The 23,519-nt window shown below is 40.1% G+C and overlaps 1 protein-coding gene across 2 annotated transcripts in view; it reads left to right on the plus strand.

Annotated features, from left to right (window-relative positions):
• Positions 1-23,519, plus strand: part of STAU2 (staufen double-stranded RNA binding protein 2) — a 174,140-nt gene that overhangs the window by 41,198 nt on the left and 109,423 nt on the right. For both annotated transcript variants that reach the window (XM_035890092.1, XM_009634492.2), the window contains exons 6-8: positions 11,203-11,362; positions 16,388-16,495; positions 22,429-22,641. In XM_035890092.1, the coding sequence (XP_035745985.1) occupies positions 11,203-11,362; positions 16,388-16,495; positions 22,429-22,641 (481 nt within the window). The remainder of the gene's footprint in view (positions 1-11,202; positions 11,363-16,387; positions 16,496-22,428; positions 22,642-23,519) is intronic.

Genomic DNA, 23,519 nt, shown 5'->3' on the forward strand with positions numbered 1-23,519 from the left:
CTAGATCATCCTCTAGATCATCCTCCCAGCAGAAGCACTAGAAGCAAGTAATTAATTTGTTTTCTAATAGACCTTAACAGATAAAGAAGACTACATTATGCAGTTGGCTGCAACTCATGGATCATAGAATCATAGAATGTTTTGGGTTGGAAGGGACCCCTAGAGGTCATCTAGTCCAACCCCCCTGCACTGAGCAGGGACACCACTAACTAGATCAGGTTGCTCAGAGCCCCGTCCAACCTGGCCTTGAATGTTTCCAGGGATGGGGCCTCCACTACCTCTCTGGGCAGCCTGTTCCAGTGTTTCACCACCCTCATTGTAAAGAATTTCTTCCTTATATCCAGTCTAAATCTACCCTGTTTTAGTTTAAAACCATTATCCCTTGTCCTGTCACTGCTGGCCCTACTAAAAAGATTTTCCCCATCTTTTCTGTAGGCCCCCTTTAAGTACCTTTGAAAGGCCGCAATCAGGTCTCCCCGCAGCCTTCTCTTCTCCAGGCTGAACAAGCCCAACTCTCTCAGCCTGTTCTCATAAGAGAGGTGCTCCAGCCCCCAGATCATTTTTGTAGCCCTCCTCTGGACCCGCTCCAACAGTTCCATGTCCTTCTTGTGCTGAGGGCTCCAGAGATCCAGAGCTCTTGATCTTGACTGTTTAATGCAGGATTTGCTTACATTCTTACATTTGAAATAGAGAAGGTTTGGGGTTTCTGTTTCTTAAAATGGGAAGCATCTTTGTTATGTTTTTGCATTTTAATTTTTTTTTTAAATGAACCGCTGCTTTTGAATCTCTTTCTGTGAATGTTTCATTCACATGGTTATTCTTTACAATTCTTACATAAGCATTCTGTTGCTTAAGGGGTTTCTACAACTAGGTCAAAATTGGTTTCATGAAGTGATCATAGCAAATATTATATAGAGAAAAAATACTGAACCATCCAGAATTAATTAAACTATTTTTTAAGTCTTAAAGATTGGGATTATAGTTTAAAACCGTCTTTGAATGAAGGATAATCTGGGGCAAGTATACATGGGGGGTTTTTTTGTTTAAATCTTGTCTATGTAGCTGAGGGGAGGTCAACATTAGGAAGAGGGAGAACAGTAATAGGCTATATAAATAAATCAGCTAGATAGAAATTTCAGAAAATTATTTTTCTGTTTAATAACAGATGTGTTTGGCTAAAAGTGATGCAGAATGCCTTGTCCTGCTTGCTTTACATTAAGAATGTTTTTGGAGGATGTGAAGGTAATCTAGAAGAGGACAACGAGACTGATTCAGGGACAATGGACTGTAGTTCACGAAATGAGTACTTGGAAAAGAGAGCCTGTGTGTTCTCAGGCGGTGTTGTGGACCTGCTGAAAGAACCAGAAGGTGGGCTGTATGAAGACAAAAGTGGTTATACTGGATGTTTCCTTCTTCAAAACGTAGAACTCACATCTGTAAGAAATGCACGTGGCTAATGGACTGCTTAGAAAAATAGGGCATGGCCAGGGAACAGCTGCACTAAGCAACATGCTCCCCTAGAGAAATTTCAAATGTTACGGAGAAAAAGTTGTTCACAGCGAATGCTGTTTCCTACTCCCCTGCATGGTCTGTGGCTCCCTCTCCTCCCCTCGCAAAGCTCACGGCATGTGCCTGGTTAAGCAGGGTCAGCCCAGCTGCCAGCTTCATTGAGTTGGTGTTGAAAAGGAGCCAGAGGGACAAAGTGCAGAGAATGACCCTTTCAGCATGGAGCTGGCATCTGAAGGACGACTTTCCCATACTGTGTTGTTTCTCATGTTTTAGTGGCCCTCATCTTGGCCAAAATGGCCCCTGTTCCTCTTCACTTTGCAATATGAAATGGGGATGGGGTGATACTTCCTATAACACTTGCGTAGTGGGGAAGTAATTAGGTTGATTTGTTCTTTTTTACGTAGGTGAAGAATACGTTGGCCATTAGAATTTAGACAAAACCTCACTGGAGTTTTTAACAGCGAAAAGGAGGCTAAATCTAAATAAACTTCCCAGTTTCCTTGAGTTGCAGCTTGCACTTGGGTGTTTTTTTTTCCCCCTTCTAAGAATAAAGTAACAATATTTATCAGAAACATTTATGCCATTGAGGAATCCAGAGAAATGCAGGAAATGCAGTTTGAACACATAACGTATGTACTAATACTTTATTTGTCTTTGTGTGTGTGGATTTGATGGCCAAAAAGGAAGAGGCCCCAAGGGCTCCTTAGTATGCAATTAATATTTTGGCTAGAAAAGCAGCAGATTGTTTCAGTATGCTTACATGTTATGACATCATATTCCAGTAAAATTATAATGAACAGAATTTTTGTTTGTCTCTGTGGCAAACCAAAATGAGTTTTCTAATTGTCAACAGACCTTGGTGATTTATTTAATTATAGTGGCGCCCGCTCACACCAACTTAGTTAGGTTCTGTCAGCATTTCTGTTATGAACCCCTATTTTTAGGGGTTTATAACTAGTTGTAAATATTTGCTCATTGCTGAAACTTGGCATTCAAGGTCACAGTCATAGAGCAAATATCCTTTTTCAGGTTGACTATTCTAAAATGATACCAACAGCATTAGCTAAAAAGTAGATTTCTGATGCTATGAAACTTGGAGGGAATAAAGAGAACCTGCTTTCCAATCATTTGAGGGGTCTTCTTAAGAATCTCAAATGTCCAGAAGAGCCAGATGAAAATTAACTTGTTTTAATAGGTTATATGTGTCTGGTTGTTAAAGTATTATCCTTTATCACATTTTTTTCTTCCAATCAAATGTATCATTTCACACATCCTTTTGTTGTCTTCTAGTCTTGTAATCCTTTAGTAGTCCTTTGGATGTGTCTGTCAGCTTACATTTTGAGGAGTGTGCCAGTATCACCTGGGAATCTTTTTTACATAAGAATTTTCCCCAAAGGAAAATGCTGACCTTTGCAGCCACCATGTAAAATGCAGGGAGATGCATATTCTTTAAACGTACGTAGTTTTAAAACTTTCAGAAACCTGATGAGTCTGTACAGGAAGCGTTGTGGTTGGAAATCCTGACTCTGTCAGTTTTGTGGCTGAACAGAGCAACAGAGGGCTGAGGAGTGTAGGACTGATGCTTAGGTGTTCTTGTGGTGGACAGTATTGTGCTGGTATGTTCTTATATAAAAACCAGTAAATTCTATATAAATATTCCCAAGATTGTTAATGTGTTCGCTCCTTTTAGTAACACAAGTGTAATATATTGGGAAGGTTTGTTAATGATCAGTGGCAGATATGGTGTCTTATCTTCGCATGGGGTTGTTCCTTACATGAGCGTGCATCTTCAGGATGCAGAATCATTCCATATTAAAGCTCAGTTTAATAGTTGCACTGTACTTTTGGATTGTAATACTATGATTAGTTCTAAGGCTTTTGTTAATACAGTCTCTGTCCTCACCACTAAAAAGAGGAGGATGTTTTGTTTCGATTTGACATGCTCCATGTTGTAGGGAAGCCAGTATCCTCACAGATTTAGTCCATTTTCTGAGGATTTCAGGTGCTCCTTTGCACTTCCCTTGCAACGTTCATATTATCAGTGCTCTGTTAACTCTGCTTGAGGCCAAGCAGAGCAAGAAAAGTTTAATCAAAACCACGTAAAAGCCTAATCATTCTGCCAATGCCAAAGAGCTGCATGAGGCTCTAGAGCCACAGGCTGAATATCACTTTCCATATTATCACATAAATAGCTCCCTAAGCGCTCTTTAAAAGAAAAGGTGGGGAGGAGTGAGGGAAAAGAGAGGGCCTGTTGTAGGATCTGAGTTTATAAAGTGGATTAAGGTTCATGTACTTTCCTCCTTTGCATGTAATGGAGAGAAAGGTAGGTCTGCTAACTCAACAAGAAACAGGAACTTCTGATGGGTGGTGTATTTTCCATAAGTCTAGGTAGTTGCTAACAGCACTACCACATTTCTTCTTCTTTACAGAGGATTGTGAAGTAATGAGTTGGGATGTGCCCTCAAGGTGCCTCCTGCTTTTGCATGACGGGGGTTATCCTGTGCTAAGCTGCAGCTAACAGAGGTGGCCAACAGATGCAGCATGTTCCAGGATCTAGTTTTAGATCTTCTGAGAACAACTTCTGGGATGGTGGGAAGATTCCTGGGAACTCTTTGAGGCACTTGAGGGTGCCTGTTGCTGCAGGGAAAGGGTAGCTACAGGAGGCTGCGCCTTCTAGCAAGCTCTAGCAACTGCCAACAAGCTCTGTCAGCTACTCCTGATCAAAAGCTGCACTGAGCTTTTCTTCCAGCTGTCTCCTGATTAGAGAGTCAAGCACCCTTCTGCAGGTACTAGGGAGAAGCCCATATAGGTACAGGGCCTAGAGTACCACTCCTAGAGACAGCTAGCAGATGCAGCAGTTTGCACAGCAATTCACACAGAAGATGTCAACAAACTGTGCTGATATCACTATTGCTGATGAGTAAAGATCAATTGGATCTTCTCTGAGACCCTGCAGGTACAAGAGCCTGAACCCCCAACCCCCAAAGGAGGAGCAGGGAGAATCAGTGCTTACTGGGCTAGGAAATGGGGAGCCCTGTGACGGCAAAGGCTGGAAGCTTGTAACTTTTGGCACCAGGAGGAAGGTTTCTGCTCCACCTGCAGATCTGCAACTACAGGTTCAGTGCCATGGCATCCAATGAGGGCCCGGGAACTCTTGAAGCATCCAACCCAGCCAAGCCTGAGTCCTGCAGCAGCACCAGAAGGAAGCAGCAAGTGATAATAGTGGGCGACTTCCTACTGCAGGGAATGGAGACCACCATCTGTGAAGCTGACCTGCTGTGCAGGGAGGTTTGCTTCTCACCGAGGGCTTGGACTGTGGAGAGACTGCCAAGGGTTGTCTGTTCCTCAGACTATTACCTACTCCTGCTCTTCATTGTGGGCACCAACGATACTGCAAGGCAACACGTGGAGCATAACAAGCATTACTACAGAGATTTGATTTTTACAACTGTGGCATGGTCTTTGAGGATCGATGCTTGAAAGAGACAGGATCCACCTGACCACATAGGGCAAGCATCTTTATCAACAGGTTGGCCAATCTGGTCAAGAGAGTATTAAAATAATGGAGAGAGTGGACTTGACCTATAATCAAGTGAGGAAGCGATGGACCAATTTAGTAAACAAAGACATAAGGGTGATGTTGACAGGAGAGACCCTGAAACCAACAAAACAGGGCTGAAGGGGTCCCACCCCAAGAGTATGCACACAAGTAAGGAAAAGCTGACAGGACAGCATGATGTGGGGAGTCCTTTTACCCTTTCTGGGGTACCTTATACCCTTTCTGGGAAATCAGTACACTTGGGTTCCTATCTGAAGTGCCAGCTCACTAACACACTTATCACAGAGAACAAACAGGAGGAATGAGAGGTCTGTGCAGGGCTACAACCTCACTGGAATCACAGGGGCGTGGTGGTATAGCTTAGACAAATGGAGTGCTGCGATCAATGCATACAGGGTCTTTAGGAAGGATGGGCTACGATGGCAAGGACAGAGTGTTGTCCTTCATGTCCTGCCCTTCACTACAGGAAAGACGGTGCATTGCTGGAACATGTCCAGAGGAGAGCAACAAAGCTGGTGAGTGGTCTGGAGCACAAGTCTTACGAGGAGCAGCTAAGGGAACTGGAGTTGTTTAGCCTGGAAAAAAGGAGGCTGACAGAAGACCTTATCACCCTCTACAACTACCTGAAAGGAGGTTGTAGTGAGCTGAGTGTTGGTCTTTTCTCCCTGGTAATGGGCAATAGGATGAGGGGAGATGGCCTCAAATTGTGCAAGGCAGGTTTAGGTTGGACATTAGGAAAAATTTTTTCACTGAAAGGGTTGTTAAGCATAGGAATGGGCTGCCCAGGGAAGTGGTTGAGTCCCCATCCCTGGAGGTATTTAAAAGATGGGTAGATGAGGTGCTTAGGGACATGGTTTAGTGGTGGGATGGCAGGGTTAGGTTAATGGTTGGACTCGATGATCTTAAAGGTCTTTTCCAACCTAAATGATTCTATGTGAGAGAGCAGTGAGAATGTATGGAGCTCTGCCTGGGGATGAATGATGAGACAGCTTATGGGTCAGGACTGGAGGGACTACCAATATTGCGGTGGGTGTCTCCTGCAGACTGACTGATCAAGAAGTAGATGAGGTCTTTTCTTTTTCAGGTAACTGGAAGAAGGTTCATGGCTACAGGCCCTGGTCCTTGTGGGGGACCAGTGGGACTCCAGTATTGTTGGAGGGACATCACAGCAGGGCAGAAGCAATCCAGGAGGTTTCTGGAGTGCATCAGTGACAACTTCCTGAAATAGGCAATTGAGGAATCAGTGAGGAGGGGCACTTCTGACAGAGCTCACACTTTCAAAGAACCAGTCAGGGGTGTGAAGGATGGGGTCAATGCGGTGACCATGAGATAATCACAGGACCTTCAGAGGAGAGAAAAAGGCAAATATCACAGATCACAAACTTAACTTCAGGATAGCAGACTTGGGTCTTTTCAGAGACCTGCTTGGAAGAATCCCAGGGGATACGGTCCTGAAGAGGAGTCCAGGAGAGCTTGTCAAAGTTCACCTCCTCCAAGCTAAAGAACATGAAACCGTCCATCCTGATGTGCAGGTAGTCAAGCAAAGGCAGCAGAAAGCCTGCATGGATAAACAAGGAACTTCTGACTGAACTCAGACAGGGTTTGTGACCCAGGTGAGGTGACCCAGGATGAATATAGAGACACTGTACAAGTGTGCAAGTGTGGGGTTAGGAAAACTGAAGTCCGTCTGGAGTAGAGTCTGGAAAGGGGTGTGAAGGGCAACAAGACAGGCTTCTACGGCAGCAAAAGGAAGACTAGGGACCCGGTGTTGAGTGAGGCAGAGGACCTGATGACAATGGACATGGAAAGGATGAAGGTACTCAAAATGCCTTCATCTCAGTCTTTTTCTGACAAGACTAGCCTTCAGGAGTCCCAGGTCCCTGAGATAGTGGGAAAGGCTGGAGCAGGTAAGACTTGTCCTCGATGGAGGAGGATCAGGTTGGGGAACATTTAAACAGACAGAACAGGTCCATGAGGCCTCGTGGGGTGCACCCATGAGCGCTGAGGGAGCTGAATGATATCATAGTGATGACACTCTTGATTATCTTTGAAAGATTGCTGTGATTGGGGAGGTTTCTGAGCACTGGAAGAAAGCAAATTTCACTCCTATTTTCATGAAGGGTAAGAAGAAGGATCTGGGGAAATAATAAGTCAGACAGCCTCATTTCAATCCCCGAGAAAGTGATGGAGGAAACAATCTTGAAAACTGTTTCTGAGCATATTAAGAATGACAGGTGACCGCAAGCAGTCAGCATGGATTTAAGAAGGTAAGATTGCACCTGACCAATCGGATAGTCTTATACAGTGAGATTACTAGCTTGGTGGATGAGAGGAGAGGAGTGGGTGTTGTTTATCTTGACTTTGTCAAGGCTTCTGACACTGTCTCTTATCCTCATTGACAAACTCATGAAATATGGCCTAGATAAATGGATAGTGAGGTAGTTTGAAATCTGACTGAACTGCCAGGCTCAAAGGGTTGTGATCAGTGGCACAAAGTGTAGGTGGAGGCCAGTCTCTAGTGGTGTACACCAGTGGTCAGTACTGGGGCCAATACTGTTTAATATCTTTATTAATGATGTGGCAGTGTACCCTCAGCAAATTTGCATATGATACAAACCTGGGAAGACTGGCTGATGCACCGGAGGGTTCCTCTGCCATCCCTTGACAGGCAGAAGAAGTGGGTGAACAGTACTTCATGAAATTCAAGAAGTGTTCAATGAAGGGAAATGCAAATCTCTGCACCTGGACAGGAATAACCCCATACATCACTACCCAATGGAGGCCAACTGGCTGGAAAGCAGCTTCGCAGAAAAGGACCTGGGGGTCCTGGTGGACATCAAGTTAACACGAGCTAGTAACATGCCCTTGCAGCAAGGGCAGCCAACAGCATCCTGGGCTGCATTTAGAAGAGTGTTGTCAGTAGGTTGAGGGAAGTCATCCTTCACCTGTACTCTGCCCTGATGAGGGGTTACATCTGGAGTGCTGGGTCTAGTTTTGGGCTCTCCAGTACAATAGAGACATGGACATACCAGCGTGAATTTGGTGAAGGGCTGCTAAGGTGATTAAGGGACTGGAGTATCTCTCATCTGAGGAGAGAGTGAGAGAGCTGGGCCTGGTTAGCCAGGAGAAGAGAAGGCTCAGGGGGATCTTATCAATGTGTATAAAATATGTGAAGGGGGTGAGTAAAGAAGGTGAAGCCAAGCTCTTTTTAGTGGTATCCAGTGAAAAAGAGGCACAAACTGAAATAAAAGAAATTCCATAAGAAAAGACAAGACTTTTTTACTGTGTGGGTGGTCAAACACAGGAACAGAGTGCCAGACAGGTTGTTGAATCAACGACCCTTGGAGATACTCAAAACCCAATGGGAAGTGGGCCTGAGGAGTCTGCTCTAACTGACCTGCTTTGGGCAGGGGAGTTGGACTACGGGATCTCCAGAGGTCACTTTCCACCTCAACTATTCTGTGTTTCTGTGGTAAACTAAGGAAAGTCTTTCAAAGGAATCACATTAGCAGGGTAGAGGAGCCAGGGACAGACAGCTCTAAGCCAGCCGTGGAAGAAGTGGAGTTGTTGTTGACCACACTGATGAAACTTTTAATTATTTTTCCCTTGATTTTAAATAAGCGTAATATTTTTCACTTTGGAAATATAGTTTGACCTATGTTTGGTGCCAAAGGCCTGTTCCTGATTCTTAGATTTAAATTTTTTCAAGGTATTATTTACATCTATTGCCTGCATACTCCCTAAATTTTAAAAAAAATTTCCTAAATATAAAATTCCTAGTATTTCCTATTGCAAACCAAATAAAACTAATAAATAGAAGGAAAAGGTTGGTACAGGGAGCATTTTATGTAAACTCATCAAGTGAAGGGAAAGGGTGAAATTCTCCCTTTCACTTGAAAAGCTACCACTCTTTTGGAGGTAAATCTCAGTGTGAAGCCACTACAGTGTCTTGGTATGTGTTTGTACCTTTTAGGAGCAGAGGGAGGCAGAAGATGAATGCTGTACATCAGAAGCAATGAAGGACACAGTGGAGTGGGATAGAAATTAATGTTCTTGAATGTTCTTAATGTTCTTTGGCTTGACAGCTGCTTTGTTAACGAATGGCACCGTGGTGTTTGAGTTTCATTATGCATGCAGGATCTTCATAATGTTCTTCCAGAAAGAGTGGTCAAAACACTGGAACAGGTTGCCCAGAGACGTTGTAGCATCTTCATCCTTGGAGGTATCGACAGTACCCTGGACCATGCCTGAAGAAGACAGTGTAGCTTCAGAGCTTGGCCCTGTTTTGGGCACTGCATTGGCCCAGATAACCTCCAGGAGCCTTTCCAACCTGAGTTATTCTTTAATTTTATGAAAATATTGCATAAGCAAATGCATTTCCAGGCCTTAATAATTCCCTATAACTGTGTTAAACTGTAAACAGGAAAGCAAAGTAAATAGCCACTTTTTGCATGTCGTAAAGACAACTTAGCTCACCCCTCCAAGGCCCTATAGCCAGAGGCTTGTTGGAGCCAGTGTTATGGCTCTTTCCACATAAACCTATTTTTAGAATTAGGCACAAAGTTCAGGGACACTGAGACTGGAATGCTTATTCACACTTGTTTGGGTCTGAAGTGTGCTGCTATCTGAAAAACGTTTTGTTTTATAGTTGAAACAAATCTGTTACAATCGTTAATGAAAAATCAGAAAGTCTTCATAGAAAAAAAATCACTGTCCATGTCAACAGATGAGAATGGAGAGAGCATGCTTTGATAAGGATCCTTTAAGAGGAAGAAGGAAAATGTAGGACTTTGGTGTTCTTTTGAGTGATTCTCATTTTATTGTGGCAGATCTAGCTTTTGGCCATGCTTTTGGAATCCTGGGCTTTTTTACATTGCTGTAAAATTTGTACAAGTTATTTGTCATAAATGAGAAGCCCTTTCTCATAGGTATATGTTTTTCCAAGGACCAAATCTCCAGTGTGTTAGAAAAGCCTTTGTTTCAGGAAGGAGCACAGGCAGACCAGACCGGAGAGTGAAGGGTACAAAGCAAATTCCCTCACCTATGTAGAATATAGTTAGAGGACTTTTTGGAAATGTTCTCTTTAAAAGGTTATAATTTTAACAGTGACTAGAACTAATTATCTGTGCTGAATTGCTTTTCCTGAGTCTTGGGGGGAAATACTTCTTTTCTGTAGACATGCTTGTGTGGACAAGCTCTTATGTTTTAGTTGTCACAGTGCTGTGACAGGACCTCCCAAGCCCAAGAATGGCATTATATTTCTTTCTTCATTCGCTGCTAGCAAGAGACAAGTTTCAGGGTTGGGAGTATGGGTAGGGTTAACTGTTCTTATTACTGAAAATAGAGATGTGGGGTTGATATGAATAAAGGTACTGCTTGCTTTGAGGAATAACACCAGTGCCAGTTCATAGGCAAATGTTCAATTTTTTGCTTTATCTATCTTTCGGTGCTTTTCAGACATATTCAAAAAATCAAACCCTGCCATTATATTTGCAAAATTTTTCTGTAGGAAGGGAAAAAAAAAAGAAAACAATGTGGTGGTGATTGCTGCTTTTCTTTCAATGCCTGGAAAATGTTTGAGTATTACAGCATTGGAGAAGACCTTCTCCCTACCCTCTGTTATGCTTTGGAAAAGAACTCCTTATCCTCTACAACAATTTCAATATTTAAGCTTTAAAAAGAGTCTAGAAGTATATTGTCCAGGTCCCCCACTCTCTGCTATCTGACTTTTTGTTGTCCCCAGGAGCTGAGATATGCCAGCAGGTTTCAGAGGAGAGACCACAATCCTTCTTATCTCCGTGCCACCTTCCTGTGGGACAGGAGTTGTCTCCCAGGCTTGGCTTCCACTGGAGCTTTTGGTTCTCCTTAGGTTTAATCTTCTCAAGACTCAAACCAAGAAGAGAGCAGAGCTGGGTTGTTGGGCTGAAGTACAGTAGAGCTTGCCGAAGAGTTGGTTTGCACGTAGGAGCTGCTGTCAGAGTTACCAATGGTCTTGCTGAGGAACAGTCGTGTTTGAGTGTTAGTTCTTACTCTGTGAGAAAAAGATACTGTTGTATCACTAACTACTGCTCTATATTACATAAAATTGATGGTTAAAATTCATAACTTGTTTTCATTTCATGACTTCTTTCCAGGTATCACTGCCCAGTGCCTAAAATTTTCTATGTCCAATTAACTGTTGGCAACAGTGAGTTTTTTGGTGAAGGAAAGACTCGTCAAGCTGCTAGACATAATGCTGCAATGAAGGCCCTTCAAGCTCTCCAGAATGAACCTATTCCAGAAAAATTACCTCAGGTATGTGTTTCAGAAAACTGTTCCTAATCTTCATGTTAAGGTACCAAATAGAACAATCTAATTGCCAGTTTTTCAATGTTTAATTTTCAGTGGTTTTTTTTTCATATTAGCCTCAGTAATTAGAGAAGCAATACTAACAAATTGTTAGTGTTATTTCTTTATTATAACACACTTGACATGAAACTAGACTTAAAGAACAAAAAAAGTAGGCATTTTAAAGATGGGATTGTCAGCAGTGATCAAGTAAAAAATAAAATATTTGAGATTATACCAAAAGTGGAGAACATGTCCATGTAATCGGTGGCTTCATGGAGAATGAATTATTAATCTTGAATGTGTATTGTGCCATGAATGTGATCTTTACAGTTGAAATGACTTGTCTCCATTGTACTTAAGATCCTGATGGAGCTCACTGTCAGCTACCGATCACTTATCTGATGGTTTTAAGTTTTTAGCCACTTAGTACCTTTTTAAATTGCTAGCTTTCTCACTGTTGTGTTTGTAACTGGTGTATATTGCTACTTAAAAATGAAAACATTGTGTCATATTTTCAAAAATACTTAACAGAAAAATTATTCACAGAATAATCTTTGCAAATTGAAAGGACAAATATAATGAAATTGCCCAGTCAAATAAGCCAAAATAAATGCATGAGGAGACAATCTTTTTATTTTGTACATCCTTTCTGATGACGTCTGTTGAACCCCTGTGCACAGTACAAAACATTACTAATAGTATCTTCAGTGTCTTGTGTGGTAGTTTCGAGCTGCTTTTTAAGAATGGAAATAATTTTCTGTATTAAAAAAAATCTTTGTTCTTTCTGCCTCACCCTGCGTCTACGTCCTCCTTGTGATCCAAAGAGAGTTTGACTCACCCTTTTGTTTTGCTTTATTATTTTTCTGGACCAGGAAATTCTCTTCAAAATCACTTACTATAGTTAATATTGATTGGTTTTTTTTTTAAAGAGGAAAATTATTCAAAAAGAATATGTAAAGTCTTAGGAGGAATCCCTGTTCCCTTTCTCACTGTTAATTCCCTTTCTTTCTCCTTTGGTTTCCAGACAAATGTATTGCTTGATAATGAATCCTTAGCACAAACCTGAGTGGGAATTTCATATTATTGAAACATATTTTTAGCTCAGCATATTCTTAGTTTTTGAAAATTATATGTTTAGTATTCTATTTTATCAGAAGAATCTTTGAATTCAAGATATCCATTAATCACAATGGAAATTAAACCACTAAGTGCATAGGATAATAAGTAGTAGGTGGAAGTAAATAATATATACAATAACATGGATATGTACCTTGTTTATATACTGAGTTTTCATAGCCCATGTATATGTGTAATTTACCTAGCAAAACTAGTAAAATCTTCAGTTAACATTCTTCCCTAATTGGGTGTATTTAGTGTCTATTTACATCAGTGTGTGTTATGCTTTTAGAAGATGTAGTCATGGCAAATTGAGTTTCCAAATTCTGGTAGCATGCTGTAGTGTTGTCTCTCTCATGAGCTAATGAAGTAAATTCATTCTTCTCTTCACCACCATAAGCTATACATGTATCAAATACACAGTTAGCTATGAGAAAAATAGGGAAGACTTACCAGGAGACAATACTGTGTGTAGATCAGCTGAGACATTCACATAGTACTCGCAAGACCTGTGGGAGGACTGTGAGTTTCTGGTGCAGCAGTTGAAGACCGCTTGGGATACTGTAGGATCTCAATAGCAGGTGTCTGTGGGTAGGAGACTAAATCAAGTTCTCAGTCAGGAAAACCTCTGTGGCTTGGTCGTGTTGAGGGTAAAGGGAGCTGGTTGCGGGCTAGTCATGAGGAAACATCTTTGTCACTTTATGTGTTAGAGTTGTAGGTGACTTGAGAAGGCTAGAGGTGACACTATGCCTAGGTCAAAGTAAAGTCTAAGGGCTTCATAGTGCCAAGATTCAGGCTCCTCCCTGCTGCTGGTCATGTGAAGTGCACACAGGGCTGCTATGCAGTGGTGGATGTGCCCTCACCACAGGACATGGTCCAGCTCAGTAAAACTCTGCTTTCTTCAGCAGAACTGACCTGCTGGGTCAGCCATGGAGGATGATTGATTCATCGTTTCTCAAACGTCATGCATGGATCAGAGCCAGTATGTATTGGAGTCTGGCTGGCCTCAATTACATGACTGATTGAGTGTCTTTCTCCCCCAGCCACTGCCACTGTGCTTCCAGTGAGAGCAGAGAGGGGAGTGAGGACAGACCTGCTGGTACCGATCTAGCCCTGCATCCCATCAGTAACTCAGTGCAATTCACTGGAATGGGATCCATGGACTATATAGCACAGTAAATACATGGCTTTACCTTTTGGCCTTCATAGATGTGTTTGCTTAAAGGAGGCTTCTGTATATTCTTTCATTTTGAGATACCCTTTTTTTCCCCCTTTTTTTTTTTAAACTTAGTTAAGGATACATTTTTTATTAAACCACTGAAGAGGAATATGGCCATCTTAATACTTCATTGCGCAAATGTATAGAAGAGCATAAGGTGAGCAGAAACGAGAAGCAATCAGCAAACAGGGCAGGGTTACAGGTGCGTGTGAACCTGTTTTCATAAAAGAGCTATTGTGTGTCTGCCAAAGCACCTCTGCTGTCTCCTAGATGCGAGGCAAAGAAAGGCCTTACAATTAAAGTGTCAGTTGTGGAATGAGGATCAAATTTAAATCCAAAGTACTCGAGGCACTCCTGAGCGTATTTTATCTTCCTTAGGGAAGTCATATGGCTGAGGCTTGAAACTTTATTGCTCAGTACTAAGGTCTAAGCCTTAAAGTCTACGATCCTCCCTAGTCTCCACTCATGGTTAAGCTCTCTACTGTGTTTGATGGAAAAATGTGCAAGAGGTGAAATTGTAAGGGCAGAAGGGACAATTGGGGATTTTCTAGACCGATGTGTTTGTATTAATCATGAAATTTTGAACAGTAGTTTCTACATTAGACTCTACATATCTGGTTAAGCTAGAGTATAGCTAGCAAACCTAAAAATTCTTGACTTAAAGGCTTGGTGACAGTCCAGTGGGCTTTATATTATTTTATGTAAATTATACCAGTGGTTTATTATTCCCTGTTTAAAAGATAATTTGCTCTAAATTCGCCTAGCTTCATTTTCTAATTGGTATTTTCTTATCTTTGCTAAATGTAACAAACAGATATCAAGAATCTTTCCCCCATATACATTTACAGATTATGCTTAAGTAATCTGGAATCTTTTTCCAGAACTGATTGTTGCCATAGTTTCTCAGTGTAAAGTTTTTTTTTCTAATCAGTAGTTCATCCTTGTGGATTTTTTTTGCCAGCTTTTCAGATTATCAGTATCCTTTATAAAATACAAACTTAATTGAATACAATAGTAAGATTCTCACTAAGGTTTTTTTACAGAATAACAGTACCCCACTCTTTATATTTGATATTCTTTATATCTGCAAAATGTATTTTTACTTTTAAATATTGTCCTTTTAACTCTGAACCTAAGTCCTTCACTGAATCAATGCTTTGCCTGCCCTATAAATAATGACCTACGCCTTGATTTCAGTGGTACTTTACATTTCATTATATGAAAAGAGCTAGAGGTCCTCCATAACTTCATTCTAACGACACTTGCTTTGCGCTGCACACTTTATTTTCAGCAGACTCTATAAACTTTATAAATTTTTGTTTTATATTTAGCTCCAGATCAATATCAGGGATGTAAATTGCTTTTTCAGATTGAAAATTTTGCAACCATTTAATGAGGCAAAAAGTGCTTCATGTCTGTGGGCTGTAGCTGACTGCTGCATTTTTTGTCCTGAGTTATCTTAAAGATTAATATATTAAGAATTAACAAATGGTAGATAAAATATTGATCAATTTTGTTGTTAATGTGAAGAACCTAATTCTTTTTTAATGTTATTTTATAACTTCAGTATCTGGATTTTTTAGCTATGCTGGTGGCTGAAGATTTAGATCAGCCTTGGTTATGTAAGAAAGACGGGAACTCTGCAGGAATCCACCTAATTCAGCCCAAGTTTCTTTGATGTTTACCTCCACTAATAAAAAATTAGGAGCCTGGCCAAGGTTACATGGCTGTTGAGAGATCCCAGTTTGAAACATTCAGGGCTTTGCAGTTTGAAAGTAGCTGAAAGTGAAACCTCTGAGAACTAAGGAAGATGCAGCCTGGGGGACAAACACCAAAAGGCAGTGGTTGCAGAAGGTGACAACTCTTTGACTGATCCCCGCGCTGGTGGTTGTCTGAGGAAAATAAGACTTACCTAAAGTGCAAAGCAAAGCTTAATTTGGGGCAGGATAATGTTTGCATGTGCCTTCTGTTGTTTTATCTCTTAGCCTCTCTGTTTGTTATGTTCCTATGGATAAATAAATAATGCTCTGTGTTGAGCAAGCTGTTCTCTGTCACTACCTTTTCACACTGGCCATAACTCCCAGAGGGAAGTCGATGGAGGGGCCATTAACCAGCTGGACCTGCTGAGGACACCTGTAACCTGATGACCCAGTCAAAGCGTGGGGGTGATTCACTGAATTTCTTCTGAAAGAAGTGCAGTCTTCTGTACTTTTCAAGAAGTACAGAAGACTTATTCCTTGCTTGGAAGGGGTACCCACAGAGAGACTGAGAAACAGGTCAAAGGATCTGTTTGCTTCTCATGTTCAACACAAGAAGGGTGTATTCAGATGATTCTTACCCATGTCATTAATAAGACTAAAATCCATAGGAGTTATTTTGCCATCTGTCATTAATTTCTAAATTAATATCATTATTTTCTAAACTATTTTCTAAATGAATGTGTATATGTTCCTTTATTATGAAGTATAAATGCATTATATATGGCTTCACAGTCAGCAAGGTGCCTGATAATGGGGTGCTGAGATGGATGTACAAACGCTGATTTACAGCATAACAGGACAACTCAAAAGTCTTTGAGAAATCGGGGGAGAAGCATATTCTGTTTTTTTAATCTTCTAAAAATTGTAATATGATTATGTATTCTTCATTTTCAGAATGGAGAAACAGGAAAAGAATCAGAAGAAGATAAAGATGCAAACAAGTCTGAGATCAGTGTAGTGTTTGAAATTGCTTTGAAGCGCAATATACCTGTCAGTTTTGAGGTATGTGTTACATATTTATGTCTGCTAAGAAAGTATTAAAAAAAATGCCACTAAAACTCAACACAGTTAATAGTATTAATACATTATGAATATGACATTTAAATCCATGCAAATTATAAACAAAAAAATTGGTAGTATATCAGAGTCTAAGACAGTGAGTTTTTACTATTAAATAAGATGCTCTTTCAGAAGTATTATTAACCATATGTATGTGGTTGCAAACAAGTGGATGGCAGAAAGACAGTTCAAGCATCTTCTGTATAGTGCTGTAGGATTAGAATCAGTAATCACACTCAGTCTGATTTGAAATAATCTTCAAGATGGCCAAAGTCTTTGCTTTTTCTGTAGACATTCATCCACTACGAAAGTTCACACTGAGACATTTTGCATCCAGTGTGCTGTTTTCAGAAAGTCATGAGTATCTTTTATCTTCCACGCTGTTTGACTCCTTATCTATCTATATTTAAGCCCTCATGATTTTTTTTTTCTCATTTTGTATGATTTTATCTATGAACCTGCTTCTGACACCTTTGTTTACCTTAAGTAATAAAGAAGATTTGGAATACCTCCAATGCTATCAATGAACTAACTACGGGAGATTGAGTGATAGGAAAATTTTTCCGATGAGAAAGTTCTTACACAAACTGGTTGTAAAAATCTAACGTTGTTGTGGTGGGAACCACCAGACTTCCGAGCTGGGGTTTTTTTCCTTTTTTTTTTTTTTTTTTTTTTTAAATGCAGAAAATGCTAATGTAAGTGGCTCTTTAAAGTTTTGTTATTCTGCTTTTTGTTTTACACTTATACTGAGTATATACAAAGGATGTGGGTGTAGTGCCTTATACTGGTGATGATTATTTTCTTCAGTGTTTTTTCCTTTTGAGGTGTAGGCACATATTTGCATGCCAAAAAAATAAATTATGCTGTGGCATGCTTTACAGTGTGCTGCGTGCAGTTTACTGACATCCCATACCCATGAATTGGCCAAAGTCAAATGAGCTATTTGGACCTTCTTAGAAATCTGAGAAATCTCTCAGAAGGTAGGTAAGAGAGCCAAAGGCAAAGAATACTGGTTTTGACTAAGGAATTCCTCAGTATACAAACGCATGTGTGCTTCGTATATATGGTCTATGTAATACGGACTAATTAGAAAGTTTAGAGAATGTAAAATCTCAAGGATAAAACTGGGGTGTCAGGGGTGTTGATGTATCAGTTTGCAACTGCACGGAAAGAGCATAACTCTCATATAAGATCAGACATAATGGAAACACATGCCTGTGTTTCAGAAAGGAAGCTCATAATTAACGTTTCAGTTTTCACACATCATTTTCTACCTTAAGTATTCAAAAGTATTTGGAATAGTTCCATACAAATCAGAACACTAAAATACAAGGAGATGACTGGTCACGGGGCACAGAATAGCTTGGAGGATGGAAGGAAAAGAGGGATAGTGCTTCGAATGTCGTCTTAACTTCATTCCTGTGTTTCATCTTATTTAAGGGAGAGCATTTAGTAAGGAGAGAATGAAGGCAAGAGATACTTAGTACAGGAAAAACATAACGTGTCACTTGCCAAAGAATGTTAACAACATTGAAAAAAGACAGTTTCTTGCTCTCCTGACAGGTTTTGTATTATTTCCTGCCTTTAAATCTAAGTAGAGGTGGCATTCTTAAATAGAGTTTTGATTGAACTTGGTACTGACTTATATTTCAATAAAACTGCTAAGCAATTATGGGTAATCCCCAGGATCTGATGTTTCTAATAGGATTTTATTTACAAATGGTTTTGTGTTATTCCAGGCAGGCATCAAAGCTTTCTCTAGCTTTTTTTTGTGCGATAGCTATAAAATGATCTGCCTTTTCTTCATCCAACGAAGCTTTAGCCAGTGTTCCAACAGTGCTGTGTTATGCAACTAAGTAATGGCGATAAAGAGATGTAAAGTTCTATGTAAACATGTGCTCAGAATTGCACAAGGGGTGGAAAATAGGGAGAGCATGCAGAACCCTGTGGCTTCCTTCTGTCTATCCTGTTGCGTGTAATATGGCTAATTTTAATTGCCAAGGAACTTTAGGATGAGTTTTAAGGAATTTCTAACAAAGAATTTCTAACAAAGATGAAGCTTAACTCCATCATTCTTGCTGGTGCATCTTTAGCTAACCTTTATTCATCAACTTTTAAGTCAAAATGTAACTCCTCTGAGGCATTTATGGGACTCTCAATGAACAATTTTTAAGGAGGGATACAAAACTGATTGCTGTAGGAATTGTTAGAATAGCTGTAAAATGGTAATTTTGCTTATTCCCTCCTTGACAGTAGGCTAAAATCTTGCTTTTTTTTTTTTGTTCTCTTGCAACATATATGTTTTTTATTTCCAACTTGTCAGTAAGGAGTTGGTGAGCCTAGAAGATGTAACTGAGGCCAACAGCTTCAGGTATTAGAACATGTTGGGGAGTTCAGATTGTCTTTTTATTTTCAGTGTTTTTCTTAGGATTGGAGTGTTCTTTCTTTAGAATACCAAATACAATAATATGGGTTTTTTCATTCTCAATATCAGGACTGAGGGGATAGAGTGCCTGAACAGGCAAACTTTCTGCCCCTCCATCCTCTTCCAGTGTTCTGCTGGGAAAAAAAAGTTGCAGTTTCTTGTATCCCAGTCTTATTGCAGTGAGGCAGAGATCGTGTGTTTTGAACCAGGAACAGACCAAATTGCTGACTCTGGGAGACTGAGCAAGTTCTCAGTGGGAAGTTTCACACCCGTCTGGCTCCTGCTCTCCTGGGGATTAAGGCTTCAGACTGGATGCTTGACGTACTGAGTAGCACTCACACGCGTTTTGCATGATGGTCACCCTTCCTCACTCCAGTTTTATTAAAACATCCAGACTTTTTTCTTTTTTTTCTTAAACTGGGAAAATCTGCTATGTCTGTCCGCACAAGCACATGTAAATATATTGGTATTTTAAAATTTCTAAATAATCATGGATGTAGGTGACATGTTTTTGTTGACCTGCTTTTTGTTGACCTGCTTTTTGTCTCCTCTGTTTTTTTTTTTTTTTAATGTCCATTTAATCTTCTTACAGTCTTTTGAATTTTTTACCTGGAGTCTAATTAATAATTGAAGCACTGTTGCTCTTTCGTTGTACTGCTGTTTTTCATTTGTCAGCATGATTCATTAAGTTGAGCCAAATTCACTCTAGATGTAACTTGACCTTAGATGTGTTTTGGCCCCATGTGTTTTCTCTTGCTGGAGTTATTCTTTAAATCAGTGGAACAGAAAAAGAAAAGTGTATTGAACTGTCACCCTTAATCAAATTCTCAGCTTTAAATTAGCCATGATTTGGTCCACGGGTCGTATCTTTCAACTGAGGAAATAGTTTAATGTACTAATGCATGTAGTGTTCTTGGATAGCAAAGGCTGAGTTTCTTTATAGTGTTTTCTGTCCCTAGGCTTATAGCACACTGTTTGAAATCACATGGAGTAAAAAGATCTAAAATCTGGGGTTAACCAAAAATGTTGTTAGGTAAATTTTTTTTTTTTTTTTTTTGCTAAATCACCAAATTTGGATGTTTAGCTTGATTAAGATCCCATCTGAATCCTATGGGGTTCATTCCATTGACAACACAGACTTTGTTTCATTTGCACACTAACAAAGAAACAGTTTTGAATGTTTTCCAGGCAATTATTTACCTTGTATCACATACTTAAAAGTTTAAAGGATGAAAACCATACCGGAATACATTAGTTTTATATTAAGAAATATATTTTCATGTATATGAAAATACAATCTCATTTTGTGTTAACATTCTTTTTCATATATATATATATTTGTGTACATTTATATATATATATGAGAAAACTTATATAAAGCTAATATTTTAGGAACTCAGCAATTATATTTCTTAAGCAAGTTATTTTGTCCTTTTTCATCTGGTCACTATAGACATTCTTGATTTTTTTATTAACACATTATATTGCATGTAAGTAGAAACACCTATATAATGGTATTAGTAAGACCACATAAAGATTAAGGACCTTAGTAAGGTTAATTTAGCCATGTTTTACAGCCAATGTGTTGTAATACTTGGATAGCAATGTACAGGGATGGATTAAGATAAGCCTTTAAAACAGAGTGGGAAACACTGCAGAGTGATGGAGGTGTTCATCACCGACCTGAAACCCGACTGTGCCCGAGAGCGGGAGATCCTGGTGTGGGCTCATCCCAGCTCTGGCGTGGGCAGCACAGCTTCCCCTGGCTCCCCATGGGTCCGTGCCTCGAAAATGGTGCTGCCTTTGCACACCGGGAAGCACTAGCGGATGACTTCCAAGTGAGGCAATCTTGAAAACACTTCTGAAATTATTACCTGGAATCTTAGAGTGGGAACACTCCTGGGTTACAACAGAAAAATCCCATGCTGGCACAGATGCTGTCTTATTCTGGGAAAATGCGGACAAAGTTGTCTGTTAATTTTCATTTTGTGTCTTTTTATTGATATATGCTGCGATAATTGTATTTGCTGGGTGAAGTTGCCACAAAAGAGAGCTTAAAAAAGAAATACAAGCCTAAGGAGACCTCATTACAGTGTAACAGCAAAACTAAATAATGCAAGGGACACGACCTTGATAAAAAGAACTTTAATACAAAACATGTTGTAATAATATTAAGGTTGAAGGTTTCAGCCCATTAAAAATATAGTTATTACACCAAGACGTCCCTAGCACCTTTACCTCAGTTCCCTTGCACTCAGGCATTATAATTCTTCAACAAATGGCTTGATGTAATTGTACCTACTGAAAAAATATGTATTTGTATTGATTTTGAAGATAATACAGAGAGGTGCCTGTCGGATGCCCTAATGTCTCCTTATGCACATTACACATAAGAAAGATTAAATTAGGAAGCTGCTTCCGCCCAGCAGACAAAATAACTGAACCTTTTCCCAAATGAGGTCTCTAATTCCTCATAGACATTATCCAGATCAGTCAATGGTGCACACATGAGGAGATGGCTGTCTTAGCACTGGCGGTGCTGTGATTTGTTGGTGAATGCATCCCATCAGTATAGCCTCCTAAAAGGAGACAGGGTGTGTGTGGAAAAATGGAGACAGAAAAAGAGCTAAAAGCATGCAGAACTTCATTTTTCCCCCATATTACTGTAACTTCTAATAGCGGTGAAGTATTTCAAGTGGGTTTTCTCATGGTCATCCTGAATATCTTCGGAAGGAAATGAATAAATGAAACTTTTCAGAACTGATTGGCTTTTGTGTGAGTTATGGTGGCCCTTTTGATAATTCCTTTTGGTACTGTTGGGAAAGACAGCTGAGAGTTGTGGAGGCAAGATGTACGGGATATTGCCCTGAGTTGTGTGCTCTGCCGAGGTAAGGGTTGAGAGCAGGCACGCTGCCTGCAGCTAGGAGAGCATAAAAATGGGGGCCTTTAAGACTGAAGTTTGGGACTGTGCGTGAACATCCTACATTTTAACGATAGTGGAAGAAAATTACAAATGGGTTGAAGTGATGCCATATAAATCCAGTTTTGAATATGTTTTATGTAAATAAATAACCAAAGCCTGGTAGATCTTCATGAATTTAATTTCTTTGGTATGTGAAGCACCTTGCAATGAAAAATCCAGCAGGCTTGGTTTAAATATGCATTGTTGTTGTGCATTGTGTTATTGTATAAATCTTTTTGAAAATACAGGCCTACTGTATTTTCTGTGAAACACTGAATAAGATGGTTGGCTTTGCTTTATCTAATTAGTCTTAATTTTCTGTCCTCAAACCTGGTACTGTCATTAATACTTGTCCAGACTTTATGAAAGCCCATCTGATGCCTTCGATTAGCAGGAAAACTGCGCTAGTACTAAGCACATTGCAGAAATACAAACATTCAGTTACAGTCTTGCAGGGTGATTTGACTCAATGTTACTTTCGCTTCAAAGGTGATTAAAGAAAGTGGACCTCCTCACATGAAGAGCTTTGTTACACGAGTTACAGTAGGAGAATTCACTGCAGAAGGAGAAGGCAACAGTAAGAAACTCTCAAAGAAACGTGCTGCAATGGCTGTCCTACAGGAACTTAAGAAACTTCCTCCGCTTCCGGTGATTGAAAAGCCAAAACTTTACTTTAAAAAACGTCCAAAAACAATATTGAAGGTATGTGTCTGCCTTTGACAGAATTAAGAATGTTTGGTCAGAAAGTAACGGAGTTACTCAGTTTTTAAATCAGTGAAGGCTTATTTGTGGTTTGCTGTTGATACTGTTACTTGTTTGCCTGTGCTAATATGCCTGTACTTTTTTAAATTCTGAGGACGCTGTGAAATTCTCGTAATTGCTTGTAAGGTGCTCAGCCTAAAACTGAGCTCACATCACTGAAGTCTTCTGGGGTTTGGTTCAAGTCCAGTGGAGGATCGAAACCTCCAAGCAGCTGTGTACAGCCATGTGAATTTTTACTATTATCTCTGGGAGGCCCTACTAGCATATATGGTGATTCTCTTCCTGGTCTTTACCCCGTTCCCAGTTTGAAGAGGGAGAGAGAGATACGAAATAGTAGATACATGGGGAAGTGGTGCACGGTCCAGCTTCCTCCCCTCGTGGAGCTAGATTCGGGAGTTGTGTGGCTTCAACTTCAATTTGTTTTGATTTTTGAAAGATTTGAAAGAAGACCAAGAGTATGTTGACATCTCAGCCTAGCGTGTCACTTATGAAGCGTCAAAGGACAATACTTTTTTTGTTTCACGCGCCTGTGTTTGATAGTGCTCTTTAGCTCTCACATACAGACAGAATAATTGACTGGAGATCAACCCATGGAGGACTTGCAGACCTTGAACCATCCCTCCATTAAAATATGCCCTGTCTCAGCGGATATTAATACGCTTCCTGCTGCACTGATGAGGCTTCCTTCAGAGGCTCTGGATTCTTGTGAGCTCAAGCTTCTTAAATGGTGCTTTTTTTCTTGGTGGCAGTAGATTTATTGCTACTTCTACAATTCAGTCAGTCTGTGATGACTAGCCCTGGTTTGCCTACTCATCCTA

This window comes from Egretta garzetta, unplaced genomic scaffold, assembly GCF_000687185.1.
Source record: "Egretta garzetta isolate BGI_Z169 unplaced genomic scaffold, ASM68718v1 scaffold251, whole genome shotgun sequence".
Classification (NCBI taxonomy): domain Eukaryota; kingdom Metazoa; phylum Chordata; class Aves; order Pelecaniformes; family Ardeidae; genus Egretta; species Egretta garzetta.